This window comes from Eschrichtius robustus, chromosome 13 (assembly GCF_028021215.1).
Source record: "Eschrichtius robustus isolate mEscRob2 chromosome 13, mEscRob2.pri, whole genome shotgun sequence".
Lineage (NCBI taxonomy): Eukaryota > Metazoa > Chordata > Mammalia > Artiodactyla > Eschrichtiidae > Eschrichtius > Eschrichtius robustus.
Window position 1 is genome coordinate 56702406 of NC_090836.1, and position 18680 is coordinate 56721085.

The 18680-nt window shown below is 45.8% G+C and overlaps 1 protein-coding gene across 2 annotated transcripts; it reads left to right on the top strand.

The window, feature by feature from the left end:
• The first annotated feature begins 2063 nt into the window (after positions 1-2063).
• On the top strand, positions 2064-15915 carry DYRK2 (dual specificity tyrosine phosphorylation regulated kinase 2). 2 transcript variants are annotated; one of them, XM_068560074.1, is made up of 3 exons: positions 2064-2540; positions 3107-3255; positions 10345-15915. In XM_068560074.1, the coding sequence occupies exons 1-3, from the start codon at positions 2492-2494 to the stop codon at positions 11950-11952; spliced, it is 1806 nt and encodes a 601-aa protein (XP_068416175.1). In that variant the 5' UTR covers positions 2064-2491; the 3' UTR covers positions 11953-15915. The 2 variants fall into 2 exon arrangements, with proteins under 2 accessions (XP_068416175.1, XP_068416176.1); XM_068560075.1 differs by lacking the exons at positions 2064-2540; positions 3107-3255 and adding an exon at positions 9539-9775.
• Positions 15916-18680: the final 2765 nt, after the last annotated feature.

Genomic DNA, 18680 nt, shown 5'->3' on the forward strand with positions numbered 1-18680 from the left:
GAAATTAATATTTCTAATTTGGATTTCACACACTATGACTTCCAGGAGTTAGCATTTTTCTTATTCATGAAAAAGCAGGAGAATATTTAGCTTCTGTTGAAGTAATGTAAGAATAATTTGAGCGAAAGCTGGGTCCGGTTATATTAAAATTGAATTTTTGGCTTCACATTTTTCATCTGAACATCAGTTGTATGGAACGCTCATTAAGAAAAGGAAGACAGTATGAAAATAATTCTTTGAAAGGGAAGGAAGGAAAAGAGGTGTGACGTTTCTTAAAAGCCAAGGTAACAGAGAGCAGAGTGAGATTAAACTGAGTCAGAAAATGAGTTCTAGCTTCAACTCTGCTGCTAAGTAATCCCTTTTCTTTTAGTTAATTCTGAACACTGAATATGTTTCCCCACGTGAATTTGAATGTCATAGTCTCTGATGACAAGCAAGGGGGAATATCTCTTGCTGGGACCAGATCAGGTCATCACTCTTCTTTGTAAAGGTTTATTATTGGATTGATTGTTTCACTGTGTTTCTACTTTATTGGGAGAAGGCACCAAGAGGATTTTTTAGAGGGACATATTACTAGACACAGTTCTACTCTTTGCCACCTGTTCCCTCTGCCAACACCCTCAGTCCTTGATGCCCCTGTAGGAGCCCTGGAGACTCTGAGAAGGCCACACTGTAACTCTGAAACACTCATTTTGGGGCATTTGTATTTAGCTGAGGGTGATCTTGCTGGGAGGTTGCTATGACAATTTGCAAACAGTAGAGGCGACGGTCCCCGTTCTGATTTGAGTCTGCACTAGCTCAGGCCTGCACACTTGGTCCAGCCAGGGGCAGCAGATACACAGGACAGATCATAACGGACCCAGGTCCGCAGGAGAACTTCAGAAACCAGGCACGTCTGGGGAAGAAAGTGCAAGGCAAACTTTCGGTTCCGTCATCCGGAATTGCCGGGCTTCCCCCCCGCCCCCGACCCTCCCGTTGAAGTGACAAAACCTGTGACCTTTGGACAAAGGCATGTGCCACAGACGACAGGACGCGGGTGTGAGATGGGCAAGTAGTTTTTCAGTCTGCAAGGGAAAGAGAGGCTGTATATGGCAAATTCAAAGGACAGGGAAATTCTCCGTGTCTTGGATGGGAAGGGGAAAAAGACTTGTGTCTGGGGAGGAGAGGAATTAAAGGTGTCGCTCGGGAAGGTGTACCTCTCCCAGTGGCCGCGCAGGAGAAAGGCTCGGAGTTGTGAGGAAATGGGAGGCGTCTCTGATGTTTATTTTTGCCTAGCAACCCACAGCCAACTGCTTCCCCGGCAACCATCCACACGCGCCTCTCTGCATCCCCTTGTCCTAGAGACTGGAGAGCGGTCACTTGGTGTCAGTAAATCGGGGAGGGACTGTGTGTGGTGGAGGTGGAGGTGGGAGGGCAGCCCCCTCCTTGGCCCACACTCGGGGTCCCCAGGCTAAGGCGCGGCCCTCCAGAGGGTTGGACTTTCCTTACCGAGGTGACCCCCGGCGCAACTAAGTTATTTACCTGATCAGCTGGGGAGAGGAGGTGCTTAAGCCACTGGGACCCGGAAGGCGGGGAGGGGGGGTTAGTATTGTCTGTGAGCAGCCATCAGGTTCGGAAAGCTGAAAATGCATATATGGTTGGGGGTGCGCTCGCAAGGGGAGGGGGGGGGGGTCTCTGCAGCGATTTCGGTGGGAGGGAAGCAACGGTAGGTTGCGCTGCAGGGAAGGGGAGGGGTGCTGCAGGGGCGGGCGAGGCCGGGGAGGGGAGAAGGCCGTCAGCAGGGGAACCGTGCAGATGGCCGGAGGGGGAGGCCAAGGGCGAGCGGAGGCTGCAGAGTTTTCGGGGGAGTGGAGGGGTGGCCATGCCGACGACTGGGGTGCGTGCTGGGGAGGAGGAGTGGGTGGGAGGGACTCCGGTGGGCGGCTGGGTCGGGGAGGGGTGTGCGCGGGAGTGTGTGGCGCGGCCTGGGGCGGGGTGGGGGAGTCCGGGGGCGGGGCCTGCCCGGTGGCTGAGGGAGCGGGGGCGGGGCTGCCCTTCTCGGCCGCGCGGTGCGCGGGCGCCGGGCGAGTGTGCGCGGGGGCGCGCGTGCGCGGGCCCGGGAGGAGGCTCCCGAGCCAGTCGGCCGAGGCGGCGCAGCCAGCTCCCCCGCGCCCTATGTGAGGGAATCGGGGAGGCCTGCGGCGCGCCGGGGAGGGCGAGGCATGTGCACGGGCCGGAGGGTGCTGCGGCCGCCCGAGGAAGAGGAGGACGGCGGCGGCGAGGAGAGCGGGGGGCTCGCGGCGGCGGGCCCGGGCCGAGGGGATGCAGCGGACTGTGTGTGTCTGGCTGTAGCTGACGGGAGGCGGCGAGGAGGAGCCGGAGATCCGCGAGAGGGGCGACCAGGAGGCGCGGCGGTGGCGGCCGCGAGAAGTAGCAGTAGGACGGGCGGCGGCGGTGGCGGTGACGGAGACGGAGACGGCAGCCCTGAGATGCATTTTCCTCTCCAGCGGCCATGTTAACCAGGAAACCTTCGGCCGCCGCTCCCGCCGCCTACCCGACCGGTAAGGAGGCCCGGGCCCCGCGCCGCCCCGGGCGCGCAGCCCCGCGGCCCCCGGGCCAGCCCTCGTGGCGCGGGCTCCCGCTACCAGCGGGACCTCGAACAAAGTCTGCGCCGCGGCGGGGCGGCGCGGGGTCCCCCGGGCGGACGGCGCGCCCTCGTCTCGGCTCCGCTCATTGTTACACGCGAGCTCCGAAGCTCCTCCGAGCCGGCCGGGGGCCGTCCCGGGCCTCCCCCGCCCGGGACTCTGCGAGGCGGCGGCGCCCGGGTCGGCAGTCCAGCCCTGCTCCAGGCCTGCGGCCGCCCGCAACGTGAGCCGCCGGGTCGCGAACTCGCTCGCGCGCCAGGGGCCCGACTTAACTTTGCAGCCGCCCGAGCCCCGCCCCGCGGGAGCGCCGGGTGTCTGCGTCCCCGGCCTCCTGCCGCTCCGGGACGCCCGCGTTCACGGTCCCCGGCTCTGCCCCGGGGAGAGCGGGCTCCGCAGCCTGGAGGGGTGGGGCGGGGCCACCAGGTCCGGGTGACTTTCTCCCCCTTGACCCTCTTTTGTCTCCTCCCGCGCGTGGCTGCCAGGCCGAGGAGGGGACAGCGCCGTTCGTCAGCTTCAGGCTTCCCCGGGGCTCGGTGCGGGGGCCCCCCGGAGCGGAGTGGGGACCGGCCCGCCCTCCCCCATCGCCCTGCCGCCACTCCGGGCCAGCAACGCTGCCACCGCAGCCCACACGGTAAGACCCAGGCCGCGGGCGGCGGGGAGAGAGGGGCGGGAGGGGCCCGGGGCACAGGCACCCGGACTTGGGGGATAATGCGGGCGGGAGAGGGGAGAGAGGTCGAAGTGCGAGTGTCTCCACGCCAGTGGCCTCTCCGGGACGCCGCCCTCTGGAACTTGAGCGAGCCCAAAGCCGCAGCCACAAAGGAGGATTCGTGGCGTGGGCCCCTCACTTCCCCTCCGGAGCCCGCCCACCCCTGCGCTCCTCTTCCTCCGAACTTCCTCCTGGTCGCTTTCCTTCTCTCTTCGCTCCCCCTCCCCCTTTTTTTCCCGTCCTTGCTTCCTCGAGCTCCTTTTCCCTGACCCGATAAACATCCCTGCCCCTCCACCACCACGTTGGGTAGTGGGTATTTATAGAAACACATATGTGTTAGGGGACAGCCAGGCCGTCCTGCCCGGAAAATCGATGCCTCTAAGAGCGTCCCGGGCCTGGCTCTACCCAGCAGGGAGCACCGACAATTGTCCTCCGCGTGTGGAAGCATGTTTTATGAGTGCTACAGGTTTGAGCACAGCAGAAATTGTAATTAACGTTAACAAAAATAAGAGCCGCAGCAGCAGTCAAAACAACACGCCACCCCTGTAGGATTCTGCAGTTGGATATTATTAACAAGAAAAGGGCTGGCTTTGCCTCGGAAGGAGGTGGGAAGGGATGGGCACCTGACAGGTGCTGTGGTCCCTCAGAGGGCCAAGAGGGAACTGGGAGCTCGGCGCGGGGCTGGTGGCTGCAGAGATCAGCAAGCTGGACTTGACTTCAGACGAGATCGGGCGCGTTCAGGGTGGTATGGCCGTAGACTGGACTGGACTTCAGTACATACCTTTTCTCGGCTCCCAGAGATAGCCCTTGGATGGTGGCTGACAGCCTAGGGGAGATGTGCCCTGGAGGAGTTGATGGCTTCCAAGGTCTTGTTTACGATTGGATCTTCCAGAGGAACTGCCTAAGATGGTTCTGTATGAGGGGTGCTTGCTAAGGATATGGCTTTGTTTGCCAAGTGAAAGTTAAGTTCTTGCAGAAAAGGCCATTTCTAGCCTTCAGAGGAGCAGCTCTGAGGGTCATGTGTTATGGGGAAACTTGTTTATGGGGAGAATTTATAAGCGGATGGCTAGAGTGGAATATTTTCTCTTAGACCTGGACGTCTGTGCACGTTCCCCAGGAACATGTTTTCTTCTTATATTTTCTTTCTCTCTCTCCTTCTCCTTTCTGTCTCTCCTGACACATCTAGACCCAGGGGCTAAGAATTCACTGCACAGAAGTTAACCAATCTGTTGGGCTGTGGTTAATGGAAGAGCATCAGTAGGCTGTTGATTCTGTGTGTTAGACTTGAATGTTCTTGTCACGGTGATGTTTTAGTTGAGAAATTGCCATTGGGTTTAGGTGTTTCAGTTTGGTTTGGAATCATCTGACAATTTGGAAAATAAAACATCCAGTTTTTTTCCATGTGTGAATGTAATCACATGAATTGGTATGACCTGGAAAAGAAATACTACTTGGTTTGCATCCGGCTTCCAGTTATTTAAGGGTGGGCTTTGCTTGATCAGAGCCTCTTTACAACTGAAATATGTAATGAGATGACAGAAAATGATACTAGAGGAATAGCCTGTGGTGGACCAGAAATGAAAAGATGTGTGGGTGCTTCTCGGGACTCCTAATGATGGTGCGTATATTTTGCTGTGGTATCTACCAGATTTACCTGTGATTAACTTACCTGAACTTCAGTAAGCTGTTGATCATTAGAAGCTTGGTTTTGAAAGCATGAATTTGGGTTTTGGTTGTTCTTTAGTTTTGATTTTATTTGCACAGCACTGCAGACTTCCTCAAACAGGCAAGTAAAAGGACCACAGAGTTTATCTGGTTCTACTCCTTCATTTTACAGATGAGGAAGGAGTCAGACAAGTGAACTGGTTTGGTCAAGACTCCTGAGCCAATTCCTATCAAGGCTGGAGCTAAAGCCCAGGCCCTCCTGAGTCCAGCTTTAACACACTGCTTGACTGTTAATTCTAGGAAATTGTATTCGTTTTGTTACAAATGCAAGAACCTTAGCAGATCCATGTGTCCATATGTCTTTCAGATTTTTGTAAGCTTTTAGTTTTTAATTTCACAGCAGTTACAACTAGGAAGAGCTATTTTTGAATGGGTAGGGGGAAGGGCATTACGGAGATGAAAATAATCTCGTTGTGTTTGCCCATATTTTCTCTTGTAAATGATGTAGTAGGTAGATAAAGTGCATCGCCCTTTTGTACCCTATCTCTGTGGATATATTATACTTAGTCATTTTATCTCTGTCCTAAAAGTGTACCCAATAACTATTTTGATTCCTATTAGTTTTTTTCTTTTTAATGTTGCCTGGGAGATATTAATGTGCTTATTTTTAAAATTCTGAAATATTAGTATTGTATCACTTTCATAACTGTTTAATATTTAAAGCACTCTCCAATTACCAGTTTTACCTTTATAAAATAATTGGAGTTAAAGAAGAATGAATATTCCCATTAAAAAAAAAAACAGTTATGTTTGATAGAAGAAAAAGACATTTGACTCAGGGCCACACAGACCATCAATGTGTTTGAGGAGGAGCTAGAATTCCAATCTTTTTGGACTCAGTTCTATTCCCATAACTCTATACAGCATTTCTAAGATGACTTCAGCAAAGTTTTAAAACTCCCAGAAATGTTAGCACAGTGAAGTATGTGCTGTTTTCCCTTTTATTTTTGGAAGACATTAAAACTACCAAATTGACTAGACTATTGTTCTTACATAATTTTTAATGCTAAAATGTGTCATGGTCAAAGAGGGCTTTTGGAGGTCTCTCTGCTTCAACCCATACGTTGTAGGTATCTAACAATTACATTCATTCAGTATTTTTAAATTTGAGAGGCACTGTGCTAGGTAGGCATTGGCAAATAGGAAAAAGTGAGTGAGAGGTTTTAAACATTCTTAAGTTTATGGTGTCGTCCTGGCATATGTATTGTGGAAATGTTTTGGCATTTCTAGGGCTTTTTTCCTCCCTTTTTATAGATCAGTTAATTGCGCTTCTGACCTGGGTTGTGATTGTAGAGTCCCACAGTGTTTAAGACTCAAAATCCTCCTTTACTAGCGCCTCTAAAATGAATCTCCCTAACATCTGGAAAGTTTTTAAGATTCCACATGTCACTTTTAGGTGTTTAGTTGATCTCTTCTGCTACAAGTACTCTTTAATGGGCTGTCATTTGCTTCCAAGTCTCTGCTGATGCAATGCAAGCCTAACATCTTGTGACTTGGGTCACTGGAGACAAGTCCCAATTCCCTGGGTGTTAACTTCATGTTTTCTTATGAAGGTACAAAGGTAGTTCTTAAGAATAACTCAAGAGTTATTAAGAGTTATTAAGTTCTTAAGAATAACTCAGAGAGGTGAGAGTTAACAAGGAGTGATGGACATGCGTTCTTCCACTCAACAGAAATTGACTGAGTACTTACTGTATGTTGGGTTTATGTCAATAAGGACTTAAAAAGATAAGAGGTGACCCCACCCTGGAATTGTTCACAGCCAGGTGGGTACATCAGGTGTGAAAACAGGTATGTAAAACGAAATAAGTGTTTTAATATATCAGTGCTCTATAAGCACCCTGGAAGGGAAAGGGACCATTTCACAGAAGAGGTGAGAGTTGAACTGCGCTTTGAAGGGTGAGTATGAGTTTACCACGTAGTCCTGGTTAGGAAGGAGATTCCAAGCAGCATTTGGAAAGGACAATAATTCTAGCTCTCCTTTACTCAGTACTATTCTAAGCACTCTATCTCTTTTACCTTATTTAATCCTCCTAATGGCCCTAATGAGGTAGCTTTGTTACCTTGTTTTTACAGATAAGGACTCTGAGGTTTAGAGAGATTAAGTAAATTGACCAAGGTGACACAGTTAGTAAGTGGTGGAGCTGGGATTCATTTCCCGTGCATCTAATTGAAAATCCCTGGGCACCTAACCATTATGAAACATAACCTCCCCAAAAACAGAGTGTAAAAGAGCATGGTGTCTCCATGGGTCTTGGGGAATCCAGCTTATTCTCGGAGAGAATATGACAGTGGTGGGTGATACTGGAAGGACTCGGGTCCTATAGGCTCTACATTTGAGAACCTCATGTTCTTGCCTGTGAGGTCTAATATTATCTGTGGAAATGGGGTGCCTGTGTGGGCCTTAAGCAAAAGCAAGGGCAGTGTCAGAGCGACACTTTTCAGTGGTAACTCCAGAAGCGTCGTGGAGAGAAGAGACTTGAGGAATTCTAGACTTAGAAGCAAGGGGACATGTTAAGAGGCTGCTTCGGTTGTCCCAGTGAGAGACAGCAGGAGTGTGAGGTGAGGCAGCGTGGATGGAGGGCAGTGGGGCGGGGAGTGGGGCAGATAAGATAGGCATGATGGGGCTCCGCAGTGACTTGGGAAGGTGTGGGAGATGTGGAGACAAGAGTGATTATTCGGGGGTGAAGCCTTTTGTTGACCAGAAATTGAGGGTTGTGGGAGGAGGGAATGGTTTTGGTAGAAAAAGCGTGAGTTGAGTTTGAGTTGCTTGTGGGAAAGGTAGCTGATCTGGAGTCGGATACAGGGGGGGTCTTGAGCTCGGGAGACATAGATCGGGCTCCTCTGAGCTAGAGGTGCACATGTGGCGGATGTCAGCCCCTGGGGGGTTGCTGGAGCCCCGGCTGTGGTCACAGTCGACCAGGGAGAGTTACGGGAGTGAAAAGCCACCAGCGACTTGAGGCTTGAACCCTGGGGAACTCTGGAACCCTCCTTCGTTGCTGCTGTGGAGGAGACCAAGAGAAGGTAGTTGGAAAGACAGGCGGTGATCCAGTTAATTGGCAAACTCTCTTTAGTTCTAGTCACTCAGCTTTTTTTGATGATATTTTGAGTTATGCAGAATATTAAGATTGCTCTTGCAAAAACTGAAGTTGGTTTCTGAAGCTCAGAACGTTTTACTTTGTCCTCCTTTTAGGAGTTCCTAAAGCCCCAACGTTAATTTTGTCCCCAGTGAAGCCTCTTGCTTTTTGTAGCATGTATACTGGTAACGTCGGTTTTTCTTCTGAAATCTCTCCAAGCTGCCCTGAAGAGAGTGGTTCTCTAGGAGACATGTATTTCTAATTTCAGGTCCTTTTATTCCCTGGTGCTTGAAAGACCATAGTGGAGAGGAGGAGAGGCTCAGAGAGTGAGGCTTGGGAACAAAAATCCACGGACAAGCCTGTACTACTTGTGTATATACCCAGGACTTCCTAATGCCTTTTTATGAACCGCTTTGCTTTTGGCATAGAATGAGGATAAAATAACCTGTCCAGCTACCTGACAGAAGATAAGTTCACTTAGCATGGAATATCATCTGTGAGTTTAATGAAAGGGTTCAACTAGAAGTCTTCCAGAAATCTGAGAAATAAAATCTCTCAGTCAATGAAGTCATACTTCAGACAGGCCCAAGTACTATACTATATTCTACTTTGTTTTAGAAGATTGCAGAGAGAAAGTGCATACCTCAGATAGTCCTGTGCATGCTGTGTGTCAGTTAAAGAAAATTTGAAGGTCTTGGTCTCCTAGTAAGAAGGACTTGGAATTTCATTTTATAATCTAGGTAGTCCCAAACCACTTCCTGAATTATGATATTACATATACAGCGCACTTCTACGCATTTAGTGATACGTAAAGCCCAAGAGGTAGGATTTAGGAGGAGATGATGGGAAAAATACTGACAGTAGAGGACTTCAGCTAGTTGATTGTAAGCTCCTAAAGGGCAGGGACTCTGCCACATGTGTGGTTAGACCTCAGCTAACACTGGCTGAATGAATGAGATGGATTGTGAACGGCAAGTTGATCTTTAAGCTTTCATATAAAAATCATCTAGTGGGATGCTTTTAAGACTTGTGAGTGATTGTCTGAGGCTGGCAGGAATTCCTAACTGGGAGGGGATCCTGGCTGCTACTCCACTTCTACCCCTCACCTCTTGGCCATAATAATGCTTGAAAGAAATCCCAAGTAGATTCTCAGTAGGAAGGCTGGGGCCCCTTGGCTTATGCCATCAGTTTTGTTCAGACAGGAATGTTTGTGGATGGCATGTGTGCCTGAAATAGAAATGGCTACTTTGTATTCGTTGTCAGAAAGCTGAGTATCCCAGCAGCCAGGAGAAATACATGTCTTGAGAGAGCCAAGCCATTGACCAAAGGAAGGCCCATAAGAGGGTGGCGGCTGGATTGTTGGGCTGAATGGCCTTAAATGGTCATCACAGCCAGTGAAGCCCAGAAACTTAAAAATAGGTTTGGGGTTTACAAGATGCTACAGAGTGCACATCTACATGGGAAACTTTCCAGCCTAAAAGTACAATTTTCTTTGCTTCTGGATCATGCACTTTCCTAGGTGTAATTAGTTTGATTTTCAGGTAGTGGAGAAGACCGAGAATGAAGACAGTAGTGTTCTCAGAATAGAGCTAAACACTGGAGAAGGAGTAGTAAACAAGACCGACCTGGTCCCTGCCCTCACGGTAATAAAGAAGCTACTAAGTGAAGTGTGAAAAATGTTACGATCTGGGGGCGGGAGAGCCAGTAGAGTGCCGACGTGTTCGTGCTTTTTCTGCATCCTCTTTCATCTTGATATCGAGTATGGGCTGCATGGCACCTCTATGATATCCCAGGCCCTGTGCTAAATCTTAGGTAGAGGATGATGAGCAAGAAGCATGGTCTCTGCCTCCCCTGAGGACTTACTCTAAGAGCCCCGAAAACACGTACAGCAGACTCTTTGTTACGTGTAGCAGCTATGGGGGTCTTTTTCTTCCGGATCCCAAGTTGGATAGCCTTCCCCAGCCAGCCCCCCAACCTCTTCTGCCTTTATTTCTGTCTGAGGCTGTCCACGTCACATCCCCTCTCCCTGCCGGCGTGTGCGTGAGGTCCCTCCTGCGTGCGCAACCCTTTCCATTTAAGAAACCCGATTCTGGCTGTAAATTCAAACCGAATTGGATTTTGTAAAGGTGGGGGTGGGCGCCGATTTATAAAAGATCCCTTTCGAACAGACAGACGTCTTCCATTCTCTTGATGTGCCCTTTCTGAATTACAGATTGGCGGCAGTAAGCACACGATGAATGACCACCTACACGTCGGCAGCCACAGCCACGGACAGATCCAGGTTCAGCAGCTGTTTGAGGATAACAGTAACAAGCGGACAGTGCTCACAACACAACCAAATGGGCTTACAGCGGTGGGCAAGACGGGGCTGCCGGCGGTGCCGGAGCGGCAGCTGGAGAGCATCCACAGGCGGCAGGGGAGCTCCACCTCTCTGAAGTCTCTGGAAGGCATGGGGAAGGTGAAAGCCACCCCCATGACACCTGAGCAAGCGATGAAGCAATACATGCAGAAACTAAGCAGCTTTGAACACCATGAGATTTTCAGCTACCCTGAAATATACTTTTTGGGTCCAAACGCAAAGAAGCGCCAGGGCATGACAGGCGGGCCGAACAACGGTGGCTACGACGATGACCAGGGATCCTACGTGCAGGTGCCTCACGATCACGTGGCTTACAGGTACGAGGTCCTCAAGGTCATTGGGAAGGGGAGCTTTGGGCAGGTGGTCAAGGCCTACGACCACAAAGTCCACCAGCACGTGGCCCTGAAGATGGTGAGGAACGAGAAGCGTTTCCACCGGCAGGCGGCCGAGGAGATCCGCATCCTGGAGCACCTGCGGAAGCAGGACAAGGACAACGCCATGAACGTCATCCACATGCTGGAGAACTTCACCTTCCGCAGCCACATCTGCATGACGTTCGAGCTGCTCAGCATGAACCTCTACGAGCTCATCAAGAAGAACAAGTTCCAGGGCTTCAGCCTGCCTTTGGTTCGCAAGTTCGCCCACTCCATCCTGCAGTGCCTGGATGCTTTGCACAAAAACAGGATAATTCACTGTGACTTGAAGCCCGAGAACATTTTATTGAAGCAGCAGGGTAGAAGCGGGATTAAAGTGATTGATTTTGGCTCCAGCTGTTACGAGCATCAGCGGGTCTACACGTACATCCAGTCCCGTTTTTACCGGGCCCCGGAAGTGATCCTCGGCGCCAGGTACGGCATGCCCATCGACATGTGGAGCCTGGGCTGCATCCTAGCGGAGCTCCTGACTGGATACCCCCTCTTGCCTGGGGAAGATGAAGGGGACCAGCTGGCCTGTATGATTGAACTGCTGGGCATGCCCTCCCAGAAACTGCTGGATGCATCCAAACGAGCCAAAAATTTTGTGAGCTCCAAGGGTTATCCCCGTTACTGCACCGTCACGACTCTCTCAGACGGCTCCGTGGTTCTCAACGGAGGCCGTTCCCGGAGGGGGAAACTGAGGGGCCCACCGGAGAGCAGAGAGTGGGGGAATGCACTGAAGGGGTGTGACGATCCCCTTTTCCTTGACTTCTTGAAACAGTGTTTGGAATGGGATCCTGCGGTTCGCATGACCCCTGGCCAGGCTTTGCGGCATCCCTGGCTGAGGAGGCGGCTGCCAAAGCCTCCAACGGGGGAGAAGACGTCAGTGAAAAGGATCACCGAGAGCACTGGTGCTATCACATCCATTTCAAAGTTACCTCCACCTTCCAGCTCAGCTTCCAAACTGAGGACTAATTTGGCACAGATGACAGATGCCAATGGGAATATTCAGCAGAGGACAGTGTTGCCAAAACTTGTTAGCTGAGCTCAGTACCCCCCGATGCTGGTAATTCTGAAAGATACGACATTGCTGAGCCTTACTGGGTTGAAAAGGAGTAGCTCAGACCTGTTTTTATTTGCTCAATAACTCGACTCATTTGTATCTTTTTGGCACTTATTTTAATGTAAGAAAGTTGTTTGTTTTGTTTTTATAAAATACATGGGGACAATGCTTTAAGTTTTTATACTTTCTGAAACTGTTTTTGTGTTCTAAAAGTACGATGAGCCTTACTGTGTTTAGTGTGGCAGAGTAATAAACATCAGTGGCAGGCCATTGATTACGTCATGACTGCCGCGCATCTACAGATTGGTGTCAAAGACATTCACTACGTGTTCATGCTTCATAGTATATTCTCCCCAAGGTGATTGCCTCCGTAAGGCCCCCCTTCTCTCTCCACGCTTCAGGTTCATGCACAGGTGCAGCCTGTCCCGCTTCCGTTTGCCATAAGTTACCCAGGTGGTAGTGATGGTGGGAGGAGAATGGTCAGGATGAAAATGATATTCTAAGAAAAACTGCACCTTAGAGATTTTTCCCTAAAATAGTGCTCAAAGACAAAATCAAATCCCCACAGTTGAAATGCCCACTTAGCATTCTGACATTCTAACGGCCGGCCAAGCAGACCTGGTGGATGAATGGAAACGTGTGTTCCTCCAGATTCTCCAGTGTGATCAGCGAGCTGTTTTGCAAAGAAGCCTTGTTTAACAAAATTGGTTTTGCACCTAAATTTAGAAATGTATTACATGAACTGTTCCTCCCTTCTCTTCGCTTTTCTCCCTACTGTTCTTCTTTCACCACACATCTGTTGCTTACATTTAATTTCTTTTTCTTCCTTCAAATATATATCCCAGACTCCTAATACAGAAGAGAGACATTTTAGCTGTGATTATGACCATCTTTTCATGTTCCAGTTTAAAAAAGAACAGCCTAGCTACTTAAGGTGGGGATTTCCATAGCTCCAAAGACGGTTTAGCAGATTAGACTGAGTTCACACTTTTCACGTGCCACAGTAAGGTTCTCTTAGCCTGGGAAAACATCAACTCTTTAAAAAGAGAGAGGGTTGAAAATCCTCTTCATGAACAGAAGTCATTGTGCTTGTTCAGCAAGGCCAATTTTAACAACAAATTCAAAGGAGGAAAAGTTCAGCCTCAAGTTAAATGGTTTGATTTACTCTATGCATCATTAGAAGAACCACAGACATTGCATTCCTCTGTTTTATTTTACTTTCGTTTGGATTGCACTGATTGTTTTTGTGGGAATGACACTTTACCTGGAAAAGTGAGAGTTAGGTAAAAGAATATTTTCTCCTCTGAATAATAATTATTTTCACAGTGAAAATTTCAGTATTTTATCACTAATATATGAGCAGTGATAATATCAATTTCAAGGCACGTGGAAAAAATTTTTTAGTATGTGCAATTTAATATAGAAAGATTTCTGCCTGTTTGGACAATAGGTTTTGGGTAGTATAAATTAGGATAAATACTCTTTTATATGCACAGATATTATTGTATTGATTGCCTGTAAATTGATTTACAAGTACTTAAAGCATGGTCCCCAGCGAGGCCAAGAAAGTTTCCGGTTAAGTTCTTTTAATATTAATCCTACAGTTTCTCTTACTTTTAAGAAAAAAAAGGTAGTTTTGAACAAAACACTTCACTTATCTTGAGGCTTTGTCAGTTGATGGTGGAGAAAAATGCTCAGGAACTATTACAGATATTTGCCAAAAAAAATCAGTAGTAAGATTAGCTTATTAATAAGATAGTGGTGTTGATATTTGCTTTACTATTTAAGGGTGTCACTGATAAATTAATTTATACTTCTGTTTTTAGAAATTATAGCTTCTTTCCCCTAGTCAAATTCTTTAGCTTGTTGTACACATTTCTGTGTAATCTGTGGAAGTGCAATAATGTTAGTAAGTTGCATTTTAAATGATGCTCATGTGATGATACCCCCCAACCAGTGGCTTCTAGAATTTAAAGATTGTGTATTTATTATTAAAATTTTGGCTTAAAGGCATAAGAAGTGGCTTTGTAAAACCGCAAGCCTCTTAATGATGGTTAGCGTCTTTAAGTCATTAAAATAAACAAAAACATTAAGGCTGTTTTCCCGTTCCAGCGCTCCTCTTCCATCGTATCCACTCTCGAGATTTTCACTTTTAGTTTTAAATATATGAACCTGAGCCTGCCATTAATATGAATATCCCTATAAAATGATTATCCATGTGAAAATTTATAAATGGGCTAATACTGCTTGTCTTCTCCCTCACCACACAAAACTGGTTCTTAAGATGCCAACAATGCATTTGTGACTATCTTTATTCACAAATGTAACCGGAAACTTTTAAGCCAAACTATAATGTGCAGCACTATTGGGGCTCCCCCAACACCACACCCCCTAAATACAGGGAAATTTCCCTTATTCACAAGAGCCGCCATGTTCAGTGTTTAGTGATAGAGCTGCTTTTTAATTCTAGCTTAATTATGATGTCAAAAAAAAAATACCTGTTGCATCGTTGTGATTTTAAAACACAAATGAAGGGCTCCGATAGGCTACTAGGAGTTGGCTTGGAAACAGTCCTTGGTCTCACAGGTTACCATTGTCTAGGGATGTCTGAGCTGTTTTCAGATTTAGGAAGAGCACAGTGTGGTCTTGTCTTTGGTTGCGGTCTCATCTGGCTCCGTTTCTTGCACCCCCAGAGCGTGCATTACCACTTAAGTGTATTGCTACAACAGTGGAACAACAGTGATGCAAGACAGTGTAGATTAACAGTAGAGGAGAAATTGTGCCCTTAGTGATAACAATGTGCCTTTTGTTCTGAATGCCATGTTGTAGGGCATGCATTTTTTGGCCTCTTTAACTCTTTGAATACTAGATGGAACCCACCTCTGCAAAGATACATCTGTCTTAAACATCCAGTTACTTACAGGCCTTAATAGAAACCATAAGGCGTGAGTCATCGTCAGGCACCGAAAAAGGTAACCACTGGTTAGTTACACAGGGAATTCCTATGTTTAAGGGGTTAAAGATGGTCTTTGTTGTATCTTAACATCAGACTGATTTTTTAAACGATATTTTTTTTTTGTTATGCTAACACTAGACAAAAATCAACTGTATTTGTAAAAATTTACCTCAAACCATTTAATTTTATAGTGTGATTAATCCCAGGGCATTTGGTATGAACCAAAGTGCATTCCTTTTATATGTGCCTGGCTCTAGTAAGGATGGCCAGGGATTTTTACAATTTGGGTGCAAGGCACTTAAGCCACTTTTAAACTTACTAGGTGGTTTGGAGTCATGTGGAAGGACTCCATCAGAATGTTAGGAAACACTTTAGGCATCAGTAGCATTGGGCCATATTGGAATCTTCAAAGTGTGAATTATTTTCAAGAGAGCATTCATTTTTGTAATTTTTTTCATCAAGAATATTCTGGTAAGCAGAAGACTTTAAAAAAAAAAAACTGATTAGGTTGGTAAAGGTTTTAATATCGCCCAACATAATGCTGTGGTAGCATTTAAAAAAAAATAGTATTTGTGAACTCTCTGTTTCTTAGGGGCTTGTACATCTCTCTGCTATGGACATAGATGAAATTAATTGTAAACTATACTCAGCTCAACTGCTACAGTTATGTCTAGGCAGTGGCTTGGGTTTCTATCGAGCAACAACTTAGACACGTGACTGTAATATGCTGCAACTGTGTGTACTGAAAATATGTGAAAATGGTTGAATGTGGACTGTGTTTATATGTATGTAAACATTTCTGTGGGATGCTGCTCTTGCCACTTAACATGAAATATGTTCTAGTGGATTTTAATCCTAGTGGCCAGTTCTATGATACTGTATGTATTGTACAGCTGATGACAGGAGTAAGACTGTTCAGTGAATACTTGTTAACTTTTATTGTCGTGGCCAGAGATAATTTCAGAATAAAATTTTAATGTCCTACCTTACTTTTCTCCCCTTTTCTAACTATAATTTTACTCCTGATCTATTTCTGGTATCAGTCTTGGTCTGGTAGCCTGGAGAGAGTTTAGAATACAAACATTTTTCAGCAATCACTGATTTTCTTTTATTAGTTCAATATAAATGTACAAATTCCAAGTCAGAAAGACTAAAGTTTTTAATAGGTAACTCTTTCTTTTCTCAGCATATTCTGTTCTTCTACCTTGAGTATTTCTGTGTTAATTTTCCTTTATCGAGCCTCTGCTATGTTCTCTATCATATAGATCTAGTATCTAGTATCTTGCTAGAACTTCAAAAAAACACTTTTTTTTAAACCTTCAAGTTGATAGTTAAGCTGTGGGAGCAGAGTCTAAATTATTTCCCACCAGTCTTCATTCTTTCCTATACACAAGTCCTGGGAAATTACTCTTCTGTGCTGTCACCAGCTCCCCCATATGCTTTTTAATGCTTATGCTTTTGCAGTTCTTATACTTGGTGGTCTCTTTGGTTCACATTTTTGGGAGTTTTAGTGGCTCCTCTAGTCATGGCTGGATCAGAAAATAAGGCCTGTGAACTGCAGCTAGCTCATGATTTGTCAAGTTCAGTTAATACCAAGCTAAGAGTTTACTCTCAGATGACAACAAGCAGATGCTCTGGTAATTTGTCAGACGTTGCAGGGATATTATGTAGACAAATATTTCCCACTTGTGGAAAGAACTACCTCACATTTTTATTTACGCCCCTCCTGCCACCAACAGTCAAGGAATTACTGTGGCTTCCTGCAGCAGAAGTGGGATTTGCTAAAACAAGGGCATACTGTAGGAGTTGCCAATCCCAGACTCGGTCTTATCATAGCCTAGGTCATAGACTTTCATAATTGCTTCTCTCCCTTCTCAGAGTTCTAACCCAGTGAAAAAATACCAACCAACCAAGAAACCCAATATATTTAGATGTAATTTTTTAAGAGATGTACATTATGTATAAGTTGAAAGTTGATGCTAAAGCAGCAATTTAAATTTAAAATATTGTCCAGATCTGACAGAGCAGATGATAGTTCCCACTCATTCTCTATCACCAGATCTTCTCAAAGCGCTTTCTTAAATTGATATATGTTACATTCTATTTGAATTTCTGTGATCTTCCCTTTTGGAATAAATAACTACACAAATAAATACTCTTGGAACCTCAAAGTTGCCTTCAAACTAGCACTGGCAGATGTTCCTAGCTGGCATTGGTCTTGGTCTTTTAGAGAAAAGAGAAATCAGTTTCTTTTCTGTTTTGGAAAGAGAGCATTGAGAGAGAGATTTGAAGAAAGGGTATTTGTGACTTTCATTGTTGTTTTAAATAAGTTTGAATTACACTGCGTTTCCTTTGGGCCATTAGGCAAATAAACCCTTGTCATTAGTGATGCTTAACACCTTCCAAAATGAAAAATGACTTGCCAGTGTGTTACACATACATAAGAAAACAGCATCTTACTGCAAAGGATTTGGTTTATTCGGTTTGACTTTGACTTAGTGTTTTACCGTGGTCACATCCTTAATATCTGTGCTACATTTCATGTATATGGGGGGAAGGGATATAATTGCCATTCCTTTGCATCTCAAGGAAGTTTAATGAGCAAACTAATGAATTAATATTCATTCCTCTGAGGAAAGCTGACATTTTAGGAGTATTAAGCAGCCATCTATAATAGGGAGCAGCTGGATATATAATAACTCTCATGTGTTCCAGGGCATTGCTCCTTATGAAGAAAGCTTACCCAGATATCATGGTGTTGTATGAACATCAGTTCAGCCTTATACATACATCCCTGTGAGCTATAATTACCCTCATTTGATATTTGAGGAAACTGAAGTGACTTGCTCCAAAGTGACCTTGCAAAAGCAGTCTGGGCCTCAGGTTGCAATCAGATAAAGAACTTTGGTCTTGGACAGTAAAAGAAAATCCCTAATTGTACATCACAACCAAAAATTTAGAAAGGGGAGAAAATTTGAGCTAGCAGTGGGCATTTCTATTATTTGAATAAATTGTATCGGTTTCCAGGAATATTCTTTAAAAGGGGAGAAACTACAAAAAAACTGAGGACTAGAGCATCATAGTCTCTTTTGGTTCATCTAATAACTAAAATGCATTGTGTACACACCCCTCAGTTAATTTAAGAAAGAGGGACTTATATTGCCATATGTGGGGAGATTAATTAACTGCAGTGGTTTTATTCTTTAGTTTTTTGTTCTTAAAATATGCTTTTTACATTTGAATATATGAAAATATTTTTGACTTGTTACTAAATCTCAGGGATTAAAAGTTAAGTTTTACTGACTGTAGCAGCAGGTAAATCTCTTAAATTCAAACTTACTCAGGCTTCCTCTCCTTTGCCTCCCTCTTTAAGAAAAATAGAATGCCGGCCAGGGAAATATATAAAAATTAAAATTCCAAATACAATTTTAAAATACCAAATTGTGAATAAATCAATTTTACAAACAAAAATATTGTGTCTTTCCTTGTTTTTTATCCCAAATTATTTCCCCTCGTAAGTTTGAGGAGTTTTAAGTATCTAGACTATTTCTTGTAAAAATGAAGTGTGTTATTTGCTAAACAAAATCGCATGAGCAGGCTTAGGTCATTTAAAGTAAGAGCTTATTGAATTGCTTTCAGTTGTTTGGGGGGAAAATGTGATTAGTGCGCAAGCAATTTATGTAGATGTACAGGAAGTAAGTGTGTGGGTAAGTTTGGGCTGATTTTTTATCCTTTTATCTGAAGAGGGATACCC

Bases quoted from the DNA above. Each gene is read 5' to 3' on its own strand.
- DYRK2 (XM_068560074.1), top strand. From the start codon at position 2,492: ATGTTAACCAGGAAACCTTCGGCCGCCGCTCCCGCCGCCTACCCGACC. The intron at 2,541-3,106 runs GTAAGGAGGCCC...CGTGGCTGCCAG, and splicing joins TCCCGCCGCCTACCCGACCG to GCCGAGGAGGGGACAGCGCC. The intron at 3,256-10,344 runs GTAAGACCCAGG...TCTGAATTACAG, and splicing joins CTGCCACCGCAGCCCACACG to ATTGGCGGCAGTAAGCACAC.